This window comes from Plutella xylostella, chromosome 19 (assembly GCF_932276165.1).
Source record: "Plutella xylostella chromosome 19, ilPluXylo3.1, whole genome shotgun sequence".
NCBI lineage: Eukaryota > Metazoa > Arthropoda > Insecta > Lepidoptera > Plutellidae > Plutella > Plutella xylostella.
In genome coordinates, this window is record NC_063999.1 from 9,133,159 (window position 1) to 9,158,628 (window position 25,470).

The 25,470-nt window shown below is 40.9% G+C and overlaps 4 protein-coding genes across 8 annotated transcripts in view; 1 reads left to right on the plus strand and 3 right to left on the minus strand.

The window, feature by feature from the left end:
- Positions 1 to 19,319, minus strand: part of LOC105388621 (homeobox protein homothorax) — a 26,394-nt gene extending 7,075 nt beyond the window's left edge. The window contains exons 1-5 of one of the 4 annotated variants that reach the window (XM_048627581.1): positions 19,011 to 19,319; positions 2,394 to 2,479; positions 1,771 to 1,959; positions 1,327 to 1,494; positions 119 to 288 (exon numbers count right to left, since the gene is read on the minus strand). In XM_048627581.1, coding sequence (XP_048483538.1) covers positions 119 to 288; positions 1,327 to 1,494; positions 1,771 to 1,959; positions 2,394 to 2,479; positions 19,011 to 19,026 — 629 coding nt within the window. In that variant the 5' untranslated portion in view covers positions 19,027 to 19,319. Of the gene's footprint in view, positions 1 to 118; positions 289 to 1,326; positions 1,495 to 1,770; positions 1,960 to 2,393; positions 2,480 to 7,605; positions 8,200 to 8,267; positions 8,601 to 19,010 lie in introns of those variants that run through there. The other 3 variants (XM_048627579.1, XM_048627578.1, XM_048627580.1) reach the window with 3 other exon arrangements.
- On the minus strand, positions 9,628 to 11,766 carry LOC119690582 (lipase 3). The gene has a single exon (XM_038106187.2). It carries the CDS (start codon positions 11,723 to 11,725, stop codon positions 9,755 to 9,757), a length of 1,971 nt encoding a protein of 656 aa, XP_037962115.2. The 5' UTR covers positions 11,726 to 11,766; the 3' UTR covers positions 9,628 to 9,754.
- Positions 15,692 to 17,202, plus strand: LOC119690583 (lipase 3). The gene has a single exon (XM_038106188.2). It carries the CDS (start codon positions 15,830 to 15,832, stop codon positions 17,165 to 17,167), a length of 1,338 nt encoding a protein of 445 aa, XP_037962116.2. The 5' UTR covers positions 15,692 to 15,829; the 3' UTR covers positions 17,168 to 17,202.
- A 126-nt stretch (positions 19,320 to 19,445) lies between the features above and the next one.
- On the minus strand, positions 19,446 to 24,456 carry LOC105390066 (dolichyl-diphosphooligosaccharide--protein glycosyltransferase subunit 4). Of its 2 annotated transcripts, none has more exons than XM_048627585.1 (3): positions 24,299 to 24,456; positions 20,386 to 20,505; positions 19,446 to 19,543 (listed from the first exon to the last, which is right to left on the minus strand). In XM_048627585.1, exon 2 carries the CDS (start codon positions 20,492 to 20,494, stop codon positions 20,390 to 20,392), a length of 105 nt encoding a protein of 34 aa, XP_048483542.1. In that variant the 5' UTR covers positions 20,495 to 20,505; positions 24,299 to 24,456; the 3' UTR covers positions 19,446 to 19,543; positions 20,386 to 20,389. The 2 variants fall into 2 exon arrangements, with proteins under 2 accessions (XP_048483542.1, XP_011559606.1); XM_011561304.2 differs by lacking the exon at positions 24,299 to 24,456 and adding an exon at positions 21,637 to 21,792.
- Between the last annotated feature and the right edge of the window lie 1,014 nt (positions 24,457 to 25,470).

A 25,470-nucleotide genomic window follows, 5' to 3' on the forward strand; every position in this document is an offset into this window, starting at 1 on the left:
TTAGCGATAAGGCCGCCTATTGCGTTATATTGTAAATTGTTATTTGTGTAAATGGTTTTTAAGTCAATAAAGCAGTATTCTATTCTATTCTAAGGATATGGGTGTTGTGTTCGCTCACCCCCGCTTCTGGTCGTCCTGCGGCTGGTAGCGGATGACGGACTGCCACACGGACGGGTCGTACTTGACCTCGTCCTCGCTGACGGCGGACGAGTAGTCCTCGTCGTCGGCCAGCTCGTCGCCGCGGTACACCAGCAGCCCGTCCGCGTACGCCGCCGCGCCCGCCTCCGTCTGGAAATGTTACCACAACTTAATGACATGTTTGTTAAAAAAAAGACAAATTATTGGAGAAATAGATGGGGTTGTCAGTTTTTATTACACCTATACCTTGTTTCACGGGGAAAGACATCTGACAGATCCCATATTACATTCGAAAAACCGGCCAAGTGCGAGTCGGGCTCGCGCACATAGGGTTCCGTAGCAGCAAAATTACAGTTAAATCAACCTATCTCAAAAACTATAAGAGATACTTTGATCAAACCAAAAATCGTTGAAAGAGTTAATTAGCATGCATCACCTCTATTTTTTTTAGAATTTTATACCCCGTAGTTATAAAAATAGAGGGGGGGGGACATACTTTTTACGACTTTGAGAGCTGATATCTCAAAAACCGTTCACTTTAAGAAAAATGTTTTTTAGAAAACTTTATATCATTTTAAAAGACCTTTCCATTGATACCCCACACGGGTATGTACATCGAAAAAAAAAATTTCATCCCTCAGTTACATGTATGGGGGGCCGCACCCCCAATTCTTTTTTTTACTATTTAGTGTCATATTTTTGTAGCGGTTCATACAACACATATTCCCATCAAATTTCATCACTGTAGTACTTATAGTTTCCGAGTAAATCGGCTGTGACAGACGGACAGACGGACATGACGAAACTATAAGGGTTCCGTTTTTGCCATTTTGGCTACGGAACCCTAAAAAGGGTAGTTTTTGTTTGTATCAGACGTCTTTCCCCGTGGAATGGAATATAATGATAATATTGTACTTTTGGATCTCGACTCGTCTACTATATGACGGTTAGACTGGTCCACCGATTAAATACTGAGGCCATAGTGTTGTGGCGTTCCTTGGGAGAGGCATATGTCCATTAGTGGACAGCCCGTAATCGTCCACTAATGGACATAATTATGCCTTTAGCGGACGATTACAGGGTGATGATGATTATATCTCTCCATACCGCCCAGAACGTCTTCCTGTCACCCAGTACGTCTCCCCACCGCCCAGTCAGTGCACCCGGCACGTGCCCCCAGCGACTCACCTCGACCTCCTGCCCCTCCCAGGCGCTGGCGGCGGCCATCTGCCCGCCGGCCGCGCCCGGCTGCTTCTTGCCGCGGCGCGAGATGGTGTAGTGCAGCGGGTCGTGCCCCTCGCGCCGGATCATCTCCGGCAGGATGCGGCGCCGCGCGTTGATGAACCAGTTGCACACCTGAAGGGAATGGACACTGATTTCAGATTACACAGAAACATCAGTAAGGATTTTGCTAAAGTGGTATTAGTAAGCCGAAACGAAGCGACTCAGAAATGATACCTGTGACCTGTATACCGACTTGAATAGTCACTGTTCAAGGATACGTTGGTGTTCTACGCAGGCGTACCTATTTAGTTTTTTTTATCATCAGGTTTTGTATTTAATTTATTCTTGACGCCTTGCACAGTGACAATGCTACCATCAACTTGGGGAACATTATAATCGTTTGGTTACCTGCAGTACGGTGAGGTTGGCCTCCTGGCTGAGCGTGAGCTTCTCCGCGTCGCTGGGGTAGGCGTTGTAGCGGTGGTCGTAGAGCCAGCGCTTGAGGATCTTCACCGAGTGCTTGGGCAGGTTGCCGCGCCGCTTGCGCACCGACCCCGCCAGCCCCGGCGGCGGCCCGCCCGGCGAGTGGCCCACCACCTTAGGGATAAAAAAACACAGTTATATTTATGCAATAAAATGTATACTGTGATTCCTGTGTAAGTGTATGATCTTTTTGATGTATTGTATACCTTATACAGTGTAGGTACATTGTGCAAAATAGTATTTTATAATTATGTATCAATCTATATCTCTGTATTTATTAGAAAAAAAACATAAGTAGTTAATTTCTTCTACCTTTTGAATTTAATATCACGTGAGTGCACAGAACTACATATATCTCGATATAGTTATGTGCGTGAGTGCAAATGTACAGCGAAAAGCGGGTGACACGCACACCTCTAACTACCCCTTCGGGGATCGTGAGCTATTTTCTATGTTCCTCATTTGCATACAAAGTCTCTCCTTCAACATAAGGTTGGCTGGAAGAGATCGTGTATAGTTACAAGATGTAAGTCCCCGGCGGTACGCACCTGCAGCATGCTCTGCCGGCGCGCGATGTCCATGTCGCCGTCGCTCTCATTGTCGTCAGACGACGTGGACGGGAAGCGGTCTCGAGCTGCAACCAACCAATGCACATGTTAATAGTGAGGACTAAATAGCATTTTCCGCAGCTTTAAATTCGTACATATTCTTCGTAAGTCATTCTATGAAAAATACCGCATCAATATCAGTTGTGTGGTTTTGTAGATCTTACCTAGCATACGAGTACATTATACATGCAGACAGAGACGCTGGAAGCGATTTTGCTCTATACTTTTTGGAATAAATATCGATGACTAAACATAATATATCGCCATAATAAGTGGCGATCTCTTGTATCGGAGGCCAAGACTAACTTTGGGTCGCTGAGCCAACTAAACATGTTTTACTCTTATGTCTAAAACCAAATGACCGCAATCGCTTAGAATATCATCCCGAGCTAAGTTGCCAGTGTTGCCACAGAGACAAGCCTGCCCAGGTCACACTGGTCTTCGAGGGAGGCGGTAGTTCGAGGACCGACCACAGTCGGCGGTGCAGTCGGCCGGCCGAGTGAGGCAGAACAAGGTCAAAGTCTCGAGCTTTTTGGAGAAGAATTATTGTATGTTCCCAAAAGGTTAATACATTATATAATTCAACAAAATGATTAAGTGTATTACTCAGTTGTGTAATACTCAGTCAGTATGTAGAATCGCGTTTCATGTCGAATCGCATTGTTTTAGTTCACACTGTAGGTGTGCACTTTGCTCGACACAGCTGATACCACAAAAATATTTAATTACAAAGAAATTGCCTCGCTTATTAATAATGGTTTTACATTTCACATCAGGAAATAGCTTCTTAAATTACAGAATGTAATGTAAAACATTAACGCTATGTTCATTGTTCACAGGCTCGTGAAATGTATTGAATGAAAATGTACATCATTGTGTTTTATGTTGTTAATACCATGTAATAACCGATACACACAAACTCTATTAATCAAGTTTTTGCCGTAAGGGACACATTATCGAGTTTTCTGGAACTAAGATCATGTTTCTTTCATTATGATTGTTGTAGTTCTCAGACAAACTTGAAACTGTATGAAAAACAATCTTTGCCGATAAGATCTCAATATTATTTAGACCTAGACTAGACCTCTGCTTTTCAGACTTCGGAATATAATCGCATTCTAAAGATCCGGCCACGGTAGTGATATTGACAATGTGTCAACCAAACATCCAAGGACAAGAAATTTTGTGCGAGTCAACAATAAACCTAAGCGTAACGTGGGTTTAATCCAATCCTCAATCTTGTGACTAAGGGGATAAGGACCAAAAATCTATTTCCAGTACAGGAAGCGAGGGTGGCCGATCGATATCATAAATATGGAGCCGGGGGGTGGTTCAGAGGTTCAGAGTAAACAGCTGTTCCTCAGCGCATATCTTTAAAGTTTTAACAGAAATATTTTGCACTTGAGTCATGGTTAAAATGAAAAGATTGTACTAAGCTAGCTATCTAGCTTGAAAAGTTTAACACGAACAAAAAAAATAGATCTATTAAGTACGTAAAAAATAATATTAATAATATGCAGGTATGGCTCCTCTTGTCAGTAAGAGATTATAACATAACGAACAACTTCAGAACTACCAAGTTGTTTGAACCGAACTGTAGCAGCGGGTACAACTGGTCTGGTCGTCAACTTTGCGAAGCTCATCTATAAGCTGGTCAAATCGCAGACTCGATGAAGGGTTTTAACATAAATGCGATGGAATTGGCGCCCGGAGGGTAAAGGTCGTGTACTCGTGTGAAAGGTCTAAATTTCATTATAATTGGGGTTTAAAAAGGGCCTTTTCGGCCTTTTGACTGAACAAAAAAAATATCAAACTGATAATGCTGGTTTTTGGCGGTATTTTAGTAATTACATATTTGTGTGGAAGGTTGATTTATAAATCCGCTTTTGAAATCGAGGCCCAATCTTGACAAAAGAAAGACCTATGAAAAAAAAAACGGTGTAATTAAGTAATCATTGATCTCGCGAAGAATTACACAGGAGCCTGAAACGACCCGGCCGGCAGTCTAGAGGTTCACGGCCCGTGCGCCGAAGGTCCTAGATTCGACTTCCAAGCTGGAAGGATATTTATTTAAGTACACAGAGATATTGGTTTTCAAGTTTCGTATATTCAAGTACCATATTCCTGACAACAAATTTATTACCATTTCTGGACACCCTGTCCACTGCGACTGCTGACAGCTGAAGCTTTCCTCGAGATGTTTTCCTTTACCATAAGTATGTACTTATATGTATAGTAATGAGTATGAATGAGTACGGGACTTGAACCCATATCATAGAGAGCCTATCAGTAAAATAAAATATAAATAAATATATGGAGACATCTCACACACGGTCATCCAACCCCAAGCTAGGCAGAGCCTGTAATATGGGTATCAGACAGCTGATATATCTACACAAATACATAGATAGATATATATTAAATATAAATATTGAAACCCAAGAGCCGAGTACAAATATCTGTCTTTAAACAAATATCTGCCCCAGCCGGGAATCGAATATCAGTCAGGGTCACTAACCACTACACCAGTCGGTCATGAATCAGTGGAAACTGAATGCTTTTCTTACGAGCAGGCTAGATAGGACAAGCATACTCTTATCGTGAAACCCCTAAACAAAAAAAATTGAAAAACAATGAGTTGCAAGGAGTCTTGAAGAATATAGCACATACTGTGTGAGTGTGTGTTGTTTGTGTTGTCTGACTATGTAAAACTGACCCTGCTTTCACCAAAACTCACACAACTGCCTGGTTCACACAGTACTTGGAGGGGTGGAGTGGACTTCAGCAGTACCTACTTCCAAACTAATGCAAATGCAAAGATTATCCAACTTATTTACACTGGTTTGTATGGCTAATTTACATATTGAAATTGCCAGTATGGTAAATTTACATAATACCTAAACATGAAGTGAAGTTAGCAGTATTTACAGCTATCTACCTATGTATACATAGTTAGTTGTTGACAACAATATAACAAATGCCCAGCCAGACATAGTGAGGCAAGCTGCAGGCTACAATAGAGACAACAAAGGCTTTATATCTAGGCGCTAGATGACCTAGATCTAGAACAAAGATAGTTTTATATTACCTAGAAGTTTATAAAGAACATCACAGATTCTTAGAATAATCTTTTTTATTTTAGTAAGCATTGGCTTGATGTATATTTTTGTATTTTAACATTACATCCCAACAAAATGCTTTTGAAGAGAAGTTAAATATTATGATGATGATATTTCAATGATAAGAATTCAATACAGATATGAGATGTTGCCTGTCAAGAGTACAGTACCTACACAGTTCTTTTCCTTTTGAGGAACAGACCATAAAATCTAATTAATTAATTGAAGTTCCTCAAAGGGAAGCTTAGCGCACTGGCAACAGGCAGTCATTTTATAAATTTAAAATGTTTGATAGTTAACAATCATATATGGTGGCTGAACAGAAGACGGCAAGCAAGGATCGAAAGGGCTGAGCTGGATAGAGATCAGTACAGCTGGTGAGGACAGGATGGCATGGCACACTCTTGTAAAAGCCCTCTGTACCACTGGGGTACCTTAGGGTGCTTTCATAGATAATGGGGTTCCCTGTACCGACCTGTACCAGTAACCTGATTATGCGATTAGGACAGCAACAAAGATAAAATACTCTTTATTGCACACAAATAGAAACAGTTTCACAAACATAAAAAAGAATTAGTACAAACGGCGGCCTTATTACTAAAAGTAATCTCTTCCAGACAACCACATAGATAGGAAATAGACAATAGGAAAATGGGTAACGTGTGAAAACAAGAGATATTTATAAACTGCACATTATAAACGATATGTAAAGATTGACAGCCAAATCAAAAAATGGAAAATTTTTGCTAGAAGGTCCCGTCTTTGGGTCAAGCAAACAAAAACTAAAAGTTACTTGATTTGGAAATGGGAACTGTTTACTTTGGACATACCTACCTAGAAATGTAAAAATGGGTCAAGTAAAAAGACTCCAGTTATAAAAAGGGGAATTATAAAACGAGCGACCAAAAAAAAACTTTGCGACTGATGATGACATACTGTTTTAATAACTTGAGCGGTATGAATTTGAGTAAGCGAAAAATTAACTAAACTGACGACGAATATTGATTTATAATAAAATCCAGAACGATCTTACAAAAAGCGGATTATGATAAATCCATTTCAGATATTAAAATTTTATCCGAGCGACTTCATTACTAAGTGAGCGACTAGAAATACAGATAGGGCAACTTCAATATTAAGATAGATTCGATTTTTCTAAGTGAGGTTATACTTAGCGAACAACTAAAAAGTTCACTTTGAGCAAAGTTTTGTATGCTGCTTTATTAATGATTATTGGTTACTGATATTCTAGTTGAGGGCTTATGTTTTTTATTTTGATACGCTTTTTTAATGAAAACTACAGATGGGGGCGGGGCGTCGAATCGTTGCAGTCAGGTGAGTTGGGCTGCGGACAAAAAAGAAAACGAGGCCGGCCCACTAAGTCCAAGCCCGCACTTATTTACCAGTGACGATGAGAAGTAGGGCTCCTCATACCTATCAATGTTTCTTAGTATTAATAAGAAGTTTTTTTTAGTTGACTGAAGCGTCTTATTTCATTTTTTGTTCATTTGCTTGAAATAAATGCATGAATATTACTTTATTTTTACGGAGTACATTGTTTTATTTAATTACCCTTATATTTCAATAATAAAATTTCCCAACTAATAGAATAGTGTTTCTTCAAATAGTTATTTCATATTATTTTTATTTTTTAAATGTGAGCCCATTATACTCTGCTCATTAGTGTATTTTGCAAAGTGATTTTTATATTCGAAACACTTCATTTAAGATAAAATGCCGCTCGGTATAAAAAAAACATTTGCCAAATATTGAAAAAAATGCAGGACGTATCGTTGACACTCAAACAAATATTAGGTCGCTCAAATATTATGAAGCTGCTCATTTTGTATTTTAAGTAACTCAAATTAATGTTTGTAAGTTGCTGTTCTGTTGATTTCTCGTCACTCGCAGTCAGTCGCTCACTTAGTAATTCAATAACCCAAATTAATTAATTTTGACACTTAGAACTGTAATTTACAGTCACTCGTTTTATTGCTACCCAAAACATAACAAACGATAGTGGCGCCACCTACATAGTCGCGTGACAAATCCTGCTGGGTTGGCAGCCATCTTGTTAGCTTGTCACGTCAATCCACTGTCATTACGACGTTTTACAAGTCAAATGAGAACTCAAAAACAAAAATAAACAAGCCATGAAATTTGACACTTTGACGATCCGACTGTGATGCGAATTTCGACCACTAAACTTAGCTTCGAGTATTTTTCCGAGTGCGAGAAGTCGCCCAAAGGTCACGCAGCCCCAGGCGCCATGCGCAGGCTAAATTGGCCAAGCACACAGCTGCTGCGCTAAAAATAACCTATGCATGTGCCAACTTCTTCATTACAACCACACTTAAGTACAATATTTAGATGCAAAAACATTGACACTACAGCATAGGGTCCACAACTAGAAAGTAAAGCGAAGAAAGCAAATATTAGCATACAACTATAGGCCATTGGCGCCATTTTAGTTTCATGAGATTGCGTTCCCCGATGACGTAATGGGCCCAAATACTCACAAAATTGATGGAATATAGGTGTAAGATGCAAGTCCAAGCACTTTTATCGCATTTTTACAGTAAATAATGCCTTTGTTTTCGTTTATTTACATGTCAACTTTGACGTATGTCAATTTGACAAGTATGGCCGAAACGTGGCGTCGCTTTGATATTGTTTGGACCGGCTCTTGACTTACCTCCAGGCGACAGAGATTCTCTGCTCGCAAATCTAGCTTCCCTGATGATATCCCTTGTGATTTCTCTCACGTCGCGTCGCTGCTGAAAAGCCATTTCGGACCGGTCTTGCTCGTCTGCTATACCGGCCGTAGGAGGTAACATCGTCACTCACTCAATCCATGCGATATTTTCTTTGCACATTGAATTCACAATAGTCCTTCAAATTATCACAACAATTCCTTCGTATAATAGTGGACACAGTGAAATCAGGAATTTATAAAGTCACAAAAGCGACGCGCACCAAACCGAACCAACGCGACTGAACGGGGGGAAAGCGGGAGGCGGGAAGCAAATGGGGCGCCGCCGCGCAACTGTTCTATTCTAACTAGTGCAATAGGTATATTGCCATCTCGCTTCCACAGTAACATTTCGTTGACAGGTGAAGTTGTATAGAAATGTCATAACAAAGCTAGTTTCAGTCGACGTGATTGGTTGTTGTTAAACGGAAATGACGTAATATGCGACATCTGGCGATGAAAAATCAAAAGTACAAAATACCTAATACGAAATGATTTTGTAGAGGTTTCTTTTTAACCTATCATCTAACTAACTCCACTTTATTTATTTTGAGCACAATGTTTTTTTAAGCAAATAACAACGTACCTAATTAGGTAAAATTTGGTATCGTTGAGTTGAAGTTGGTTAGTGGTTCATCTTGGGGGCAGGTTTATACAGGTGATTGGTAAATCGATGAATTCCTAATAACCAATGGTTGATAGAGAAGGTATTTCCAGGCGATGAACCCTCGGATCATCCGAGTCGGATGGATCCCTGATTGGATGAAAATCTCGGAAATTACAAACTACTTACGAGCTACGCTACATTTCAGCTGAGATGATTTATGTGATAGCCTGACAGGGCTTATTTTTCCAAAATACGGTAAAATATTATTGAAAATTCTGTGTCTATTGGTGACTTAAATTTCATGGATACGACTTACAATAAGCTGATACAGAAAATCGATAGAGTTTCTAACTAGTTACCTATATGGGATAGGTATCTTATAAAACCGTAAAACTTAAATCATCTTGGGATAAAGTAAAATCATGATGATGATGGTACTGTAGTACCTACCTACTTGTTATTCTATGATGGTATTACCTACTATGAAAGGGAGGCTATACAGAGTGTTTAAAAGATATAATTAAGAGTTAGAGTAAGATATGAAAATAAAATATGAAATTGTAGTTGATATCCTAGATGGATCCTAGATTTATATTTCATTAACTCTGTTTGCTATTGCCTATATGCTTAAATCGTATTACCTATAATATGATGCCTACCTGACTTTGCTAAAGGTTAGGAATGAAAGAAATCATGTAATTTTGGGGACGGATTTATTTATGAACAGATTATTTTAATCCTAATACCTACTAATGCAACGTTTTCAATATGATAATGTTTGCTCTAGACTTTTTATATAACCCTAAACTACATCTAAGCTAAACTAGACCACTTGTTCGGTAGTGGTGGTTTTCTTCTGGATGTAGTCGATGATCCTGGAGTAGACGGCGGTGGGCGCCGACTGTCCGTAGGTGAAGTCGAGGGTGCCGAAGTGCTCCACGGGCACCAGGTAGTCGTCCACTAGGCGGGGCAGCGCGCGCCGCAGCCGCGCCACGTCCAGCGGCGCCGCCAGCCAGTCCGCGGCCGCGTGGTACAGCGCCACCGGGGCCGACACCGTCGACACGTTGTAGCGCGGCGGCGCCACCGTCCCGTACACCTGCTCGTTGATGGCCGCGCCGTAGTCGAACTTGCGGAAGTCGCGCGCCGCCAGCGCCTGCCCCAGCTGCCGCAGCTGGCGCGCGGAGGCGCCGGCCGGCACGTGCGCCATCACCGCCGGCACGCGCACCGCGCCCAGCTGCTCCGGGTCCACGCCCGCCAGCACGAAGGCCGCGTTGGAGCTGATGTGCTCGCAGCCGATGGTCTGCAGCAGCAGGTCGCCGCCCGCGCCCGCCAGCAGCGCGCCGCTCGGCCGCAGCTCCGCGTCGCCCAGCGCCTCCGTCAGCCGCGCGGAGAAGGGGCTCGAGGGCGCCACCATGCGCACCAGCGGGCTCACCGCGTGCTCCATGTACACGGCGGGCGACAGCGCGAACATGGCGGCCACCTTGTCGTTGTAGTCAGGGCGAGAGGCCAGCAGCGCAAACATGGCGGCGTTGCCGGTCGAGTGGCCCACGAAGTACATCTGCGGCCGCTGCGTGGTCTGCAGCACGTAGTCGATCATGGCGGGCAGGTCGTGCAGCGCGATCTCGTCCATGCTGAAGTGCCAGAAGTCGGGTTGTGCCGGGTGCATGGTGACGTGGCGGCGCGAGTAGCGCGAGCCGCGCGCGTTGCCGATCCAGACGTCGCAGCCGGCGTCGGCCAGCAGCAGCGCGAGCGCGCGGCCGCGGCCCAGCAGCAGCCAGTCGTCGGCGCTGCCGAGCGCGCCGTGCATGAGGAACACCGTGGCGCGCGGCGCGGCGGGCGCGGGCAGGCGCAGCAGCGTGAGCTCGTAGCCGTCGTCCGTGCGCACGACGTGCCGCTCCGCCGCGTAGCCGTGCTTGTGCAGCAGCTGCGTGGCGTTGAGGCCGGCGTCCTCGTCCACGACGGGCGCGGCGGCCAGCGCCTGCACGGCGGCGCGGTGCTCGGGGCTCAGGCGGGGGATGGTGTCGTAGGCGTCGGCGAAGATGCGGGCGATGTCCTGCTGCATGATGGTGGAGCGCGGCCCGGCGGCCACGGCCAGCCCGCGCCACGTCACGGGGTCCCCGTGCGGCGCCGGCACCGCGCCCGCGCGCATGGCCGGCCGCTCCTCGGCGGCGTACTGCGGCACCTCGGCGTAGCGGATCTTCATGGCCTGCTCCTGGTCGATCATGTTCTGTTCAGTCTTGTACATGTCGGTGCTGGCGGGCATGTCCTTGTTGGTGGCGTACTTCTTCTTGTCGGTCTTGGACTGCTTCTTGGCCTGCGGCTGCTTGGCGAAGCGCGTCATCGTGTCGTCCTCCTGGCTGGTAATCATCTTGCGCATGTTCATGTCTTCCTCCTGGCTGTTGATTGGCTTGCGCATCATCTTCATGCCTTGTTCCTGGCTGGTCATCTTCTTCCGCATCTTCGTGTCATCCTTCTTGCTTTTGATGGGTTTCCTCATCTTCATGTCCTGCTCCTGGCTGGTGATCATCTGCTCGTACATGTCGTCCTTGTACTGCGGCTGGTAGAGAGCGGCGGCGGCGGCGGGGGCGGGGGCGGGGGCGGGCCGGTAGTCCCAGGGCAGCTCCTCGGGCTGGTACTTCATGACCTCGACGTACTTCTGCATGTAGGAGGCGACGTCGCTGGGCTCCTGGTACTGGTACTGGTCGATGAGGTCGAGGCTGCGCGGGTACGGCTTGTAGACGCTGCCTGCGAGGGCGCAGGGCAGCGCGAGGGCGAGCAGGCAGGCGGCAATCATGGTGCCGGTGCGTTTGTGTTTGGTGTGTTGGGGCCACCAGTGGGGATTTTATAGTGAAGACTGTGCGGGGCGCGGGGGCGGGCGGCGGCGGCGCGGGGGGCAAACCGCTGAGCCAGCGTGCAACTGTGCAACAACATGTGCGCTCCAATTATACTTTTAGATCAATTTGAATAAGTATAATTTACCTATTCCGAAGTAGTTTTTGAAAATATTTAACCACTTTTTTGTATGATAGTTTTGATGGTACTCTATGTTGGATTACAGTGACATATTAGGTATGATGTAGTCGCGTCGAGTCGATCACTAATGAAAACGAAGATTGCATTACAAAAAAAGTAAGACCAAACCCCGTAAAGACCAAAAGTAAGTATGCTTTGAGGATTTCAGTGGATCGATCGTTCCCTCTTCGTGCCGAGCGTCCTATTACCAGCCTCCCTTATGTCCAAGCCTTCCGGTCTATTAGATATTTTTTTTGTCCGTCCGTCCTAATCACCGAATGTCAATATCATGTGTTCGATAGCAATTTTCCAAACCCTATTCTAATTGAGAACAAAAATAATATACATGGTGTAAATGACATGCTCCCGAAAACTGAAACTAAGTGATTTACTGGTGAAATTGAACCACTTTTCCCAAGAAACGGGTAGTTTTCGGGAGCATGTCATTAACACCCTGTATAATGCTTCAATGGTGTATAGTGACCGAGGCAGACCATTTTCGTCGTAGTGGATTCGATTCCTGGGTTGCGTTTCTTTTTAAAATAAGGATATGCCTCATTTATGTATGATGAGCTCTGTTTATGTTACCAACTAATATTTTCCACTGCTGACATGTACATGTAAGTACTTATAATTACTAATAAATGAGTATTTCAGTAAGAAATTACATCTGAAGGTACGTTCATTGGCAGAGAAACCTGACCCCCCTCGATCATAGTAACAATTGCTACTGAGAGTAAGTACCTAGTTTCCCTATACAGGATGTTACAAAAGGTACTTATAGTAAATTCTGGGGTTTATTCTGAACACTCCGCTTCGGCCCCCTTTCCTGTAACACTTTTTTAACATCCTGTATATGTTTCTAGCTAGTTATCTAACTGCAGGCAGGCAGGACTAAAGTACCTACTAGAATTGATACCTATGTAGGTACAATGAGCTGCACAGAAACCTGACCCCCTTTCAGTTGCAATAATGCCACTCTCAGAGGGGTCATGTTCATCTCACGGCACCTATAATATTATAGGTAGAAGTCTGGTATTCACAGTGTTGCCTTGGGTCCAGTCATCGGTGGTAGAGGATATCATGTCCAGCAATTAATTCCTCTAGTCCATTATATCGTATGCCCTGTAGGTATGTATAGGTAAAATTACCCCATAAAAATTTGATTAATATTGACCATTGACATTATGGACATGTTTAATGGTACATCCCATTGTAAGTGATTCCAGGCGAGTTTGTGGATGATAATTTTCCGTAAGGTAAGTACATGGTTTCATTCATAATTTTTTGGATAGATTTTCCATTCGCATAAATTGAATTACGAGTACATGTAGGTCACACGAGTCGCCTGGTCAACAAGAAATGGATTGCAAACATTTTGCTGGCTGGCTTTTTACCGACAAAGCGATACCACTAAGTATCGTATTATTAAATTATTATTTACTTTTATAATAAGTATGTAATAAAAATAATATGTGTGGACATCTCACACACGGCCGTCCAACCCCAAACTAAGGCAAAGCCTGGTAATATGGGTATAGAACAGCTGATATTATCTTCACATATTCATAAATTACATATTAATATTAACACCCAAGACTCGAGTACAAATTAATATCTATTTTTAAACTAATATCTAAGTAGATACCTACTTACACCCGCAGAGGATCGACCCCGGGACCTTCGGCATAGCAGTCAGGGTCATTAACAAGTCTACTAAGTACTCGTATATAGTCGTTCGTCTTCATAGGTATATCTAACTCCAGTCCCCAGCTATGATACCTCTCCCATGGAATGCCCAACACCTGCCCAGAATGACGCCCAGTCAGTAGGGCCTTGCGGTGTATTATACTAACCACTTTTGCACCACCTGTATCATGGATAAACTTTTGATAAATAAATGGGAAACTGGCGATGGCATATTGTCTTGTGGTAGAGAGGCAGACATTGCATTATGGTTTTGGTGTAAATAAAGTCCTAGCTAGACTAGATCTGCTATCAAAATATTATGTTAGGTGCTAGGCGTATATGTAGTACAGCTAGCTAGCCTATCTATACATATGATATACTTATGAAATTCAGGTTATTGGGATAAGTATTCACTAATAAAATAACACGGTTTCTTAATACAAGTTGTCTGGGTGATGACCGATGCATGGTGAAGTGGTTATAGTGACTCTGAATGCCGGGTTCGAGTCCTTGAATTAGTTCTCTGGTCTTAGGTGTTAAATATTTGTGTTGTTTTGTACGATCTCTCCACCCCTTTGATAAGCATAATTTGGAAAACATTTGCAGACGCATTTTTAAATTTCGGAAGAGCCACGGCAAGTCCTTTGTAAGCAATATGTTTTACCCAACTAAGTCTGACGAATTCCTGTTTGATCGTTAAAAACGTTAATTACAATAACTTTTCTTGTTTAGAATTTCGTAGGAAAAAACCTTTAGCCCGCTTAAAAAATAACACAACAAAAGAGAACCCAAAAAAATATCGCATTAGAGAGGTAAGTAGTTTTTTTTCAAAAATCATATCAATTCCTGCAGGCATGACGTTGATAAACGGGTTAAGTACCCTGTACAGGATAGAAATTTTGATGATCGCGTGATTTTTTACTAACTATTTACCTATGGAAAAGCTCCTCGTGGAGTTAGAGGAAATAATCATCATCATCATCACCTATGGAAAAGAATATTTATGTGTTTTTTTCATGAATTTACAAATTTATAAGTACTTAACTATAGTTAGGTACTGAGAACAAAAGTGGCTCAGATTGACCCCCGTTTTGTAGGTCCAATATTTACGGGACACCCTGTATACTGCTTTCACCAGATTCGTCAGTTTATTGTCATACTGAGATAAATCTCTCTCTCTCTATGACAGCTAGTGAGCACAACTTTTACTATGGGGGCAATTCGAGAAAAAACATCCGTTCTGTATACCTACCTATAAGTATATTCTATAATCTATTATATTCTCTGTGGGGGTGTAAGTACCTGCACCTGGCTCTCTCGAATGGAACCTTTGTGCATATCCCCAAGGTCTAAACTGCCTTCCCAAGCTTGGACCATTTTCCCACCACGCTGGTCCACTGCGGGTTGGTGGGTTCCCATATCTAAATGTGCTATATCTAGATATGCAGGTTTCCTCACGATGTTTTCCTTCACACCGTAAGAGCGATGGTATACATTGTACTTAAGTTAAAATAACTCATTGGTACATTTCAGCGCCGGGATCGAACCCGCATCTCTGGCGTGAGAAACGAGCGCTTACTCGACTGAGCTACCACCGCTCTCATCTATAAGTATAATATCAACCATTTAGTTATTATTCTGTGATATTATGTGGTTTGAGTTTATAATTGTAGGTACATAGTATGGTATTTCAGAATTAGTTGTTAGGTAAGTACCTACATAATATTCGGGTACTTAAATAGAACCGCCCGCGCCCTCAAGGCACCAAGTAAATAAATAGCTAGTAGCTATAGGCATATTGATTGACTGTACTATACCATACCGTAACTTTCCAAATTCGGTCTTAGGTTATTGACGTAAACCTATCTACATTACTATATATAGGTATGTAGGTAGCTACTGGAAATATACAAAGTCGTACCTAGGATTAAAAATTCTAATTCTGCATAATAACTTGAAAAACCTGTTTGATTAGGGCAATTAATGGACAAAGGATAAAGGCTTATTTCGACTGCAGATTGTGTGAGACATCTCTACAGCAAAACACTAAACATTACCAACCTACGTCAATGGCATGGCGATAGTCATATGCATAAAGTTCGCGGAACTTAATTAATTCCAACGAGTATCTATGATAAAAAATATCTTAGACCTACAAGGTCAAACATAAACGAGATGTAGATCTCGAACCAGTTTCATGTTAGACTACGGTGGAGCAGCTCGTGTGGACATGAGGGCTGCCGTGATCGCCGTGCTGTGTGCGTGCGTGGGGCCGGGCGGCGCGCAGCTGGGCGGCGCCCTGGCCGGGGGCGGCGCGCGCCTGCTGCAGGGCGCGCTCTCCGCCCTCACCACCCTCGACCTCGGCCTGCCCGCGCTCCTCGACACCAACACCGTCGACATGGCAGACCAAATCATATCTCAATTCGGCGACACCACGAACGAGGATGCGCGCCTCGACATAGTCGCGCTGCTCACCAAGTACGGGCAGCGCGTGGAGACGCACTCGGTGCGCACGGGGGACGGCTACCTGCTGCGCATGTTCCGCGTGCCGGGCAACGGCTCGGCCGTGCTGCTCATGCACGGGCTGCTGGGCAGCGCCGACGACTTCGTGCTGGCGGGCGCGCGGCGCGGGCTGGCCTACCGCCTGGCCGCCGCCGGCCATGACGTGTGGCTCGGCAACGCGCGCGGCAACAAGCACTCGCGCCGCCACGCCACGATGCGCCCCGCCGACCCCGCCTTCTGGGACTTCAGCTGGCACGAGATCGGCACGCGCGACCTGCCGGCCATGATCGACCACGTGCTGCGGACCACGGGCCGGCGCCGGCTGAAGTACGTGGGCCACTCGCAGGGCACCACCAGCTTCTTCGTTATGGCGGCGGAGCGGCCCGAGTACAACGACAAGGTGGCGCTGATGGTGGCGCTGTCGCCCGTGGCCTTCATGTCGCGCGCGCGCTCGCCCGTGGTGCGGCTGCTGGCGCGGGGCGGGCCGCTGCTGCAGGGCGCGGCGGCGGCGCTGGGCCTGCACGAGTTCCTGCCCGACAGCCCGCTGGTGCGCGCGCTGCGGCGGCTGGCGTGCGGGCTGGGCGCGCTGGCCGAGCGCGTGTGCGGCAACGCGCTGTTCCTGGCCACCGGTTTCGGCTTCGACCAGCTGGACGTGGGGAACCTGCCCGTGCTGCTGGGCCACACGCCCTCCGGCGCCTCCATGAAGCAGTTCGTGCACTACGGCCAGGGGGTGCTGTCGGGCGACTTCAGGCAGTTTGACTATGGAGCTGACGGGAATTTGGAAAAGTATGGGACAGAAGTGCCCCCGAGCTACCGGCTGGACCGGATCACGGCGCCCGTGTCGCTGTTCTACAGCGACGCTGATTGGCTGGCGCATCCGGACGATGTCGACGAGTTGTACAACAAGTTGGATAATTGTATCGACATACACAAAATTCCGCACAGCCAGTTTAATCACATCGATTTTTTGTTTGGAAAAGATTGTAATCAGCTAGTTAACAATCGCCTTAGTGAATTACTTGAGAATTTTTAACCCTTACAGAAAATAAATACTTATTCGTAAGCTTACATGCTGTGTTGTGTTGTGTCTGAAGCTCAAACGTGAAACTCACTAGGGCAAGATGTGTACAATGCAATGCTCAATAGGTACCGAATGTACGGGTAGTGGTCATGCATAGGTACACCAAAGGAGACTTTTGATAAGGTTTTGATATTAATTACGTTGATTGGCACTATAATTGATTTTGGTGATAGGTATATTACCTAATCATTAAGACTAAGATCGGTGAATGCATTTCAAAAGTAAAAATATAGGTAGGTATTATAAGTGTATAGGTAGGTACCTACCTACTTCCTACATATTTACAAGCATATCTATATGGTATAAGCATCAAACCAAGTAAGGCCTTTGTTAGAATTTTATAACTAGGTAAGGTAAGTATACCACTTGTGGTAGAGAGATATAATTATTAATTACCTATGTACATAATAGTTAAGTAGGTTCCATGGTCATAGTAGGAAGTAGGAACTTCAGTGAGATTTAATACAAATATCTACAAGGTGGAAAAGATAGTCTTATCATGATACAAATGATTGCTCTTGCTTATCCTATAGGGATAAAAAAAACTACTGAGTGTAAAATTTATGGTAGGTATAAGTGTATTCAACAATAAAAAAATCTAATCGAATCTTGAGATGGGACCTCTGCATTGTTTAATGTCATATTAACTACAGTACATACATAACTACTTAAATATTATTGTTGGTCGTATTACTGCATTTAAACATGTTTAGATCGCAAGTGCTTAGAATGACGATTTGTATCACCTCCTACCGGCACGGCATGACGCGAGTGACGTGACGTTGACTTACGGGACACCCTGTATTTATTTAATATCACAGGGCGAAAACTCATGGAGAGAATGAAGTGATTCGCTCTAACTTAAAGTAGGCAGATAAGATATACCTAGTTCATTATAGTGTGCAAGTTTGTAATTTAATATCCTTAGGATTCCTAGGTTGACATTTATTTATGTTTAATTAATTATTAAGGTAAATTTTAAAAGTTAGCGAAATACAATACTATGTTGGTAATATTGGTATTTTTAATAAATTATACAGTTTTAGCAAAATAATGCGGGTTTTTCTTAAACCAAAAATAGGTACCTGCCCTAAACGAAATTCGACGATGGAGTGTCGCCATCTAGCGGTACAGTGGCGAATTTAATGATTGCCGCCCTAGACCCCATTATCATGATGAAATCGCCCCTTCTCACTCCGCAATGCCACATTCATGAACGATTTTTTATTTCTAACTAGTTAATTAAGTTATTTGAAACGGTATTTTAGTATAAGTATCGTTACAAAATATTGTAAAGCACACATAAAATGCACAAATACCGCACTCTGTTGAGATTAGGAGAAGATAAGGTACAAATGCAAACATAATAAATCCATTCACTTAGGTACTTCTTGAGTAGGTATACTTACTCCAATATAGCCAGCAACGGACGGGTCTTGTAAGTTTTTACTCCGTTAGAGTACAGCAGGAAAATTACTTTGGAGACGTTTTTGCAAATGGTAAGTAGGTACTTGCTACTACTAAATATAGTTTACGGTTGAGAAAAACCTATCCTTATACTTGGCCTATCTAATCTACAACGACTCGTTATAGGTAGGTACATGCACAACTATAAGGTACTATCAGTTTAATACCAACTTAGCATATGCTACACTTACAGCACACTAACAAAGTGGGTATGCCTGCGTAGCATGTTATGTTGTTGTTGTTGTACCTTTCACCTACTGCTTAAAATCCAGAGATGCTGCCGTTTTATCTATCGGATACTTAAATCATAAATATGGAAGGTACTCACGCAATTTGATCTTCATAACTTTAATCACGGATTTGCGCAGCTTGACGAATTACCACAAGTAGCGCACAGAGCCAACCCCACCAGCTTTCCACTAGCCGTGTCAGTGTCGATGTCAACGTCTAATTAATGACAATGACAAGGCTTCTCCAATCAATCACATGAAATTAATATTATTAAAAATGCTAAAAAATATTTCTGATGTTTAAAATCCCGACGCCCTACACTCAAACGGAGCTCCTATAGAAATGAAATTCATTTCTTTGTTTTCGAAATAAGTTCAAAATTTACAACAGAAGCGCGCACTGTCATTTGTCACGATGACGAATTTTGAAATTTGAAAAAATGAATTTATGGTGATTTGTTTGTGGCCAGAGACAGTTCTACAAGAAGGTTGACAAGATCTGTGTCATTGATTGTTTTGCGTAATAAAATAACTTTTTTATCTTATATCATATTTTTATTTACATAATAAATGAAATTCTTAAGATAAAATTATTAGAATGTTGGAAGTAAAGAGAGACGAGTTTTGTGACCTGAAACAAATAAAAACTTATGAATTATTTCATATAAATATTTCCATAAATAAGTTCTACTTGAGTAATTTTAGTTTTAATCAGTATAATAAAATTATGTGTAATGTAAAATGTGTAATAGGCACAATAAAAAGCAGACAAAAAAATGTGTGAAAGAAATATTTTTCTTCTTAGACTGAAGTCTTAGGGCAAATGAGGGAAATGTAAAAGCATAATATGTTGCTCATGTAGTTCACTGCAGGGCATATCATTTCCACTTGTCCAGTAAATAGAGAACCAACAAAAAAGGTTTCCGTTAAAACTTAAAAATAAAAAACTATTGAGAACTTAGGAGGAACTTTGCTTGTAACTATATTGAAGACAATAGCATAGCAAAAAATATATTATATTGTATTTCTAATAATACTAATCCAGTATTATCTTTTTTGCAAAAAAATATCTACTAACCATCCTTGTATTGTACATGTGTACATTACATTGCAATTATGCCTTACCAACTTTAAAAATGACTTTTGTTATTTACAAGCACTAGTTTTGTTTTAATTTACTGGTAGGTACTTTATAAAACATTTCTAGTACCTACCTTATTAATAAGTCCTTAGGTAGTAATAGTAAGTAAATATTAGAATTGTATTTTTTTTACATATTATTAAGAAAGGATTTATAGAGGCTTATTTATTTGGGTGCTAAATCATGCCACAGGCATTTATTCATGAACTAGAACCTGTCTGGAGAGAGTAGAAACAATAACTTAAAATAATTTCTATTCTTTTCTTATTCTATATTTAATTTAAAAGTTTATTTCTAGATATGGAGTTATTACTGTAAGAGCTGTAAATTACCGGTTCATTTGGAGCTGTTAGCATTGATGTAGTGATACAAAATCACGAGCAGGAAAATGGACACCCCGAGGATGTTGGCGAACACTGCCAGCTGCACGTCGGTGATCATCTTTACTTCACCTGGAATTTAGAAAACATTTTTTTAAGGAAGAATTCAAAATAATACCACAGTTATTTGGGAGAAAATTGAGTTAAATACATCTTACCATACTGTGTAAGTAAGTTAATCAAATAATGTCATACATATTTGTAATATTTGCATTACTAAAGAATACAGGGACTAAATAACATGGCGAGAAAGTACCTACCTATTTTGGTTATTAATATATTTATGGCTATTTCTCTAGTAGGAAGATTTATATGTAAATTCTCGTTTGTAAAATTATCATCCTTACAATGAAGTTGTAGGTGCTGAACGATTCCATGTCAGCCTTTTAGTATTACCACTACCATATAATAACAAGTACTACAGTTATCTAAATATAATAGGCCCGGACAGCTACAAAAATTTGCTATTTACTCTTGATTTACTTGATGAAATACATAACAAGACACAAAATCTGGCTTATTATTTAACGGCTGGAAGGAAAAAGAACTTTTGAAGCACCAAAAGTTACTTATTGTTTCGATTTTTCATGATTTAGGTTTGACACCAGCTGTCATTCCATACATTTTGGAGCTGTCCAAACGGGCCTATTATATTTTGACGACTGTAGTACTACTACTGTACTTATAGTGCCACAAACTTATCTGTTCCGGTGAGAGCGAACTAAATTGGTCCATATAATCTATGTCAATTCAATATGAAATTCATTAGTAAGTAATGAGGTATGGACCAATTTAGTTCGCTCTCACCGGAACAGATAAGTTTGTGGCACTATACTTATTATTCTATGCCACTACTAATAGCCTGATACATCTCTATCTGTTTATACGTCGTCGATTCGATAATTTTACTGTATAAACTATATTAAATAGTTGTTAGTTTATTTTAACTTAATTAAAACAACTATGGTTAATGTTAGAATTATTTAAAAAATGTACATAAGCTGATTAAGGATTAGCTGTCGTCCTAGATAGGTTTACACAAAACCTGTGTTAAGGAACAACAGGCCCGACCCCGTGTATCGGGGTTTAAAGAAGATGTGATGTATGATGTATTACCGTGATGTTATTTTATCACCGGTATTAACATAGCGGTAATCAAGGCTTAAAAATAGAATAATTTTAAATGTAATCAGTTCACGTTACCTTCCTATTTAAACAACGAAAGTAGCAGCTTATTTACCGCTCGACGAATCGACGACAACGATGAGAAATTAGTGAAAAAACTTGAAAAAGGTTATTTATTTCTCGAGAACACAAAACACAAATGAAAATGACAGATTGCTTGATGCCTCAGTTTTGGACACGTCAGAGTTTGCAAACTCAGAATAAGGATTTCGTTAGATCGATTTGTTAACAAAATAGAACGCAAGGTATCTACAAAAATAAAGTTGTAAGTATACTACCTATACTACTTTTTATACCTACTTCCCTCGAGAAGCAAGCAACTGATCTAAAATTTCAAAGCAGTTATTATTTTAAGCAAAATGTATTCATTTTTTTGTTGAATCTGAGTGCCACAGATGAAACTCAGTGTGATGCCTGATGCCAGAAATTCCCTACGAACGGAGAGTTTTCTAGCCTAACTCAATAAAAGGAGTTGCACACTTTTCTGAAATTAAATGCACAAATAATAATTTATAAACATGTAGTAAAATAAAAATCGTATGAGTGCTTAAAAATTTAAACCATTTTTTTAAATTAATCAATTTTTATTTATTGTACTCACAATTTTACCGTCAAAACAATGTTTAATCACTTGTTATATATTAATCTATAATATGTAGGTACTCAGCCTCACGCAAGATAAATATTTTATTTATTTAGATATTCTACTCTAACTTGAGTGCGCAGTGTGCACGTCGCGTCGTCGGCGTCGTGTGCGTATGCCTTATCTATTGTTTTTTTAAGTGCGTGAAAGATATTTGTGGCAGAAGGTGTCGAGCTGCAATCGAACTTTACAGCCATAGAAAAAGCATCTTCCCATCGAATAAACTGACGCCGCAACAATCATCTGATGAAGATGTCGTTGTTCAAATGCCAGAGAATAATAATGTAGTTGCTCAAATGCCAGAGAATAAGTTTAAGTGTTACATTAAAGAGAAACTCAGTAAAAAAGCTTATTATAAGATTGATGATTACTTAGAGGACGTTAATGCATGGCTGTGATAAGTAGTTAGCTCTGCTCATATTATTATAATAATTATTATTAAGCTTATATGTATTGTATACCAACTAGTTTTAAGTCTTTTTTTTGAAAAGATGGCTCAGGAGTTTCTTGCCTCCGTTCTTCTCCTTAGACAGAAAGAGCCCCCCCTTATCCGAACGGAGAGTAATTTGTAAAAATTGACGTTCATCAGAAAATTTTATATTTGTACGATGAATAAAAAATTTTGACTTTGACTTTGACTTTGACTTTGTCGTGGCCAATGATGATGAGGAATAAGATATAGGTAACAGGGAAATCGGGATCGACATTTGGCAACACATACACAGTGTGTCAATGTCAAATTGGATTCTGTGGTAAATGTCAGTCAACAAATAATTGTCAAAAATATTTTTTAAAATTGTCCAGTAAGTTTATTGCTGAGCTTGAAATATTTTATTTATTTGTTTTAACTTTTATTTCACACGAAGTTATTGATATTATAATACTCAGATCAATATAACCGCGCCAAAATGTACCTGGCATCAGTATATATATGAAGAATTCAAAATAATACCACAGTTATTTGGGAGAAAATTGAGTTAAATACATCTTACCATACTGTGTAAGTAAGTTAATCAAATAATGTCATACATATTTGTAATATTTGCATTACTAAAGAATACAGGGACTAAATAACATGGCGAGAAAGTACCTACCTATTTTGGTTATTAATATATTTATGGCTATTTCTCTAGTAGGAAGATTTATATGTAAATTCTCGTTTGTAAAATTATCATCCTTACAATGAAGTTGTAGGTGCTGAACGATTCCATGTCAGCCTTTTAGTATTACCACTACCATATAATAACAAGTACTACAGTTATCTAAATATAATAGGCCCGGACAGCTACAAAAATTTGCTATTTACTCTTGATTTACTTGATGAAATACATAACAAGACACAAAATCTGGCTTATTATTTAACGGCTGGAAGGAAAAAGAACTTTTGAAGCACCAAAAGTTACTTATTGTTTCGATTTTTCATGATTTAGGTTTGACACCAGCTGTCATTCCATACATTTTGGAGCTGTCCAAACGGGCCTATTATATTTTGACGACTGTAGTACTACTACTGTACTTATAGTGCCACAAACTTATCTGTTCCGGTGAGAGCGAACTAAATTGGTCCATATAATCTATGTCAATTCAATATGAAATTCATTAGTAAGTAATGAGGTATGGACCAATTTAGTTCGCTCTCACCGGAACAGATAAGTTTGTGGCACTATACTTATTATTCTATGCCACTACTAATAGCCTGATACATCTCTATCTGTTTATACGTCGTCGATTCGATAATTTTACTGTATAAACTATATTAAATAGTTGTTAGTTTATTTTAACTTAATTAAAACAACTATGGTTAATGTTAGAATTATTTAAAAAATGTACATAAGCTGATTAAGGATTAGCTGTCGTCCTAGATAGGTTTACACAAAACCTGTGTTAAGGAACAACAGGCCCGACCCCGTGTATCGGGGTTTAAAGAAGATGTGATGTATGATGTATTACCGTGATGTTATTTTATCACCGGTATTAACATAGCGGTAATCAAGGCTTAAAAATAGAATAATTTTAAATGTAATCAGTTCACGTTACCTTCCTATTTAAACAACGAAAGTAGCAGCTTATTTACCGCTCGACGAATCGACGACAACGATGAGAAATTAGTGAAAAAACTTGAAAAAGGTTATTTATTTCTCGAGAACACAAAACACAAATGAAAATGACAGATTGCTTGATGCCTCAGTTTTGGACACGTCAGAGTTTGCAAACTCAGAATAAGGATTTCGTTAGATCGATTTGTTAACAAAATAGAACGCAAGGTATCTACAAAAATAAAGTTGTAAGTATACTACCTATACTACTTTTTATACCTACTTCCCTCGAGAAGCAAGCAACTGATCTAAAATTTCAAAGCAGTTATTATTTTAAGCAAAATGTATTCATTTTTTTGTTGAATCTGAGTGCCACAGATGAAACTCAGTGTGATGCCTGATGCCAGAAATTCCCTACGAACGGAGAGTTTTCTAGCCTAACTCAATAAAAGGAGTTGCACACTTTTCTGAAATTAAATGCACAAATAATAATTTATAAACATGTAGTAAAATAAAAATCGTATGAGTGCTTAAAAATTTAAACCATTTTTTTAAATTAATCAATTTTTATTTATTGTACTCACAATTTTACCGTCAAAACAATGTTTAATCACTTGTTATATATTAATCTATAATATGTAGGTACTCAGCCTCACGCAAGATAAATATTTTATTTATTTAGATATTCTACTCTAACTTGAGTGCGCAGTGTGCACGTCGCGTCGTCGGCGTCGTGTGCGTATGCCTTATCTATTGTTTTTTTAAGTGCGTGAAAGATATTTGTGGCAGAAGGTGTCGAGCTGCAATCGAACTTTACAGCCATAGAAAAAGCATCTTCCCATCGAATAAACTGACGCCGCAACAATCATCTGATGAAGATGTCGTTGTTCAAATGCCAGAGAATAATAATGTAGTTGCTCAAATGCCAGAGAATAAGTTTAAGTGTTACATTAAAGAGAAACTCAGTAAAAAAGCTTATTATAAGATTGATGATTACTTAGAGGACGTTAATGCATGGCTGTGATAAGTAGTTAGCTCTGCTCATATTATTATAATAATTATTATTAAGCTTATATGTATTGTATACCAACTAGTTTTAAGTCTTTTTTTTGAAAAGATGGCTCAGGAGTTTCTTGCCTCCGTTCTTCTCCTTAGACAGAAAGAGCCCCCCCT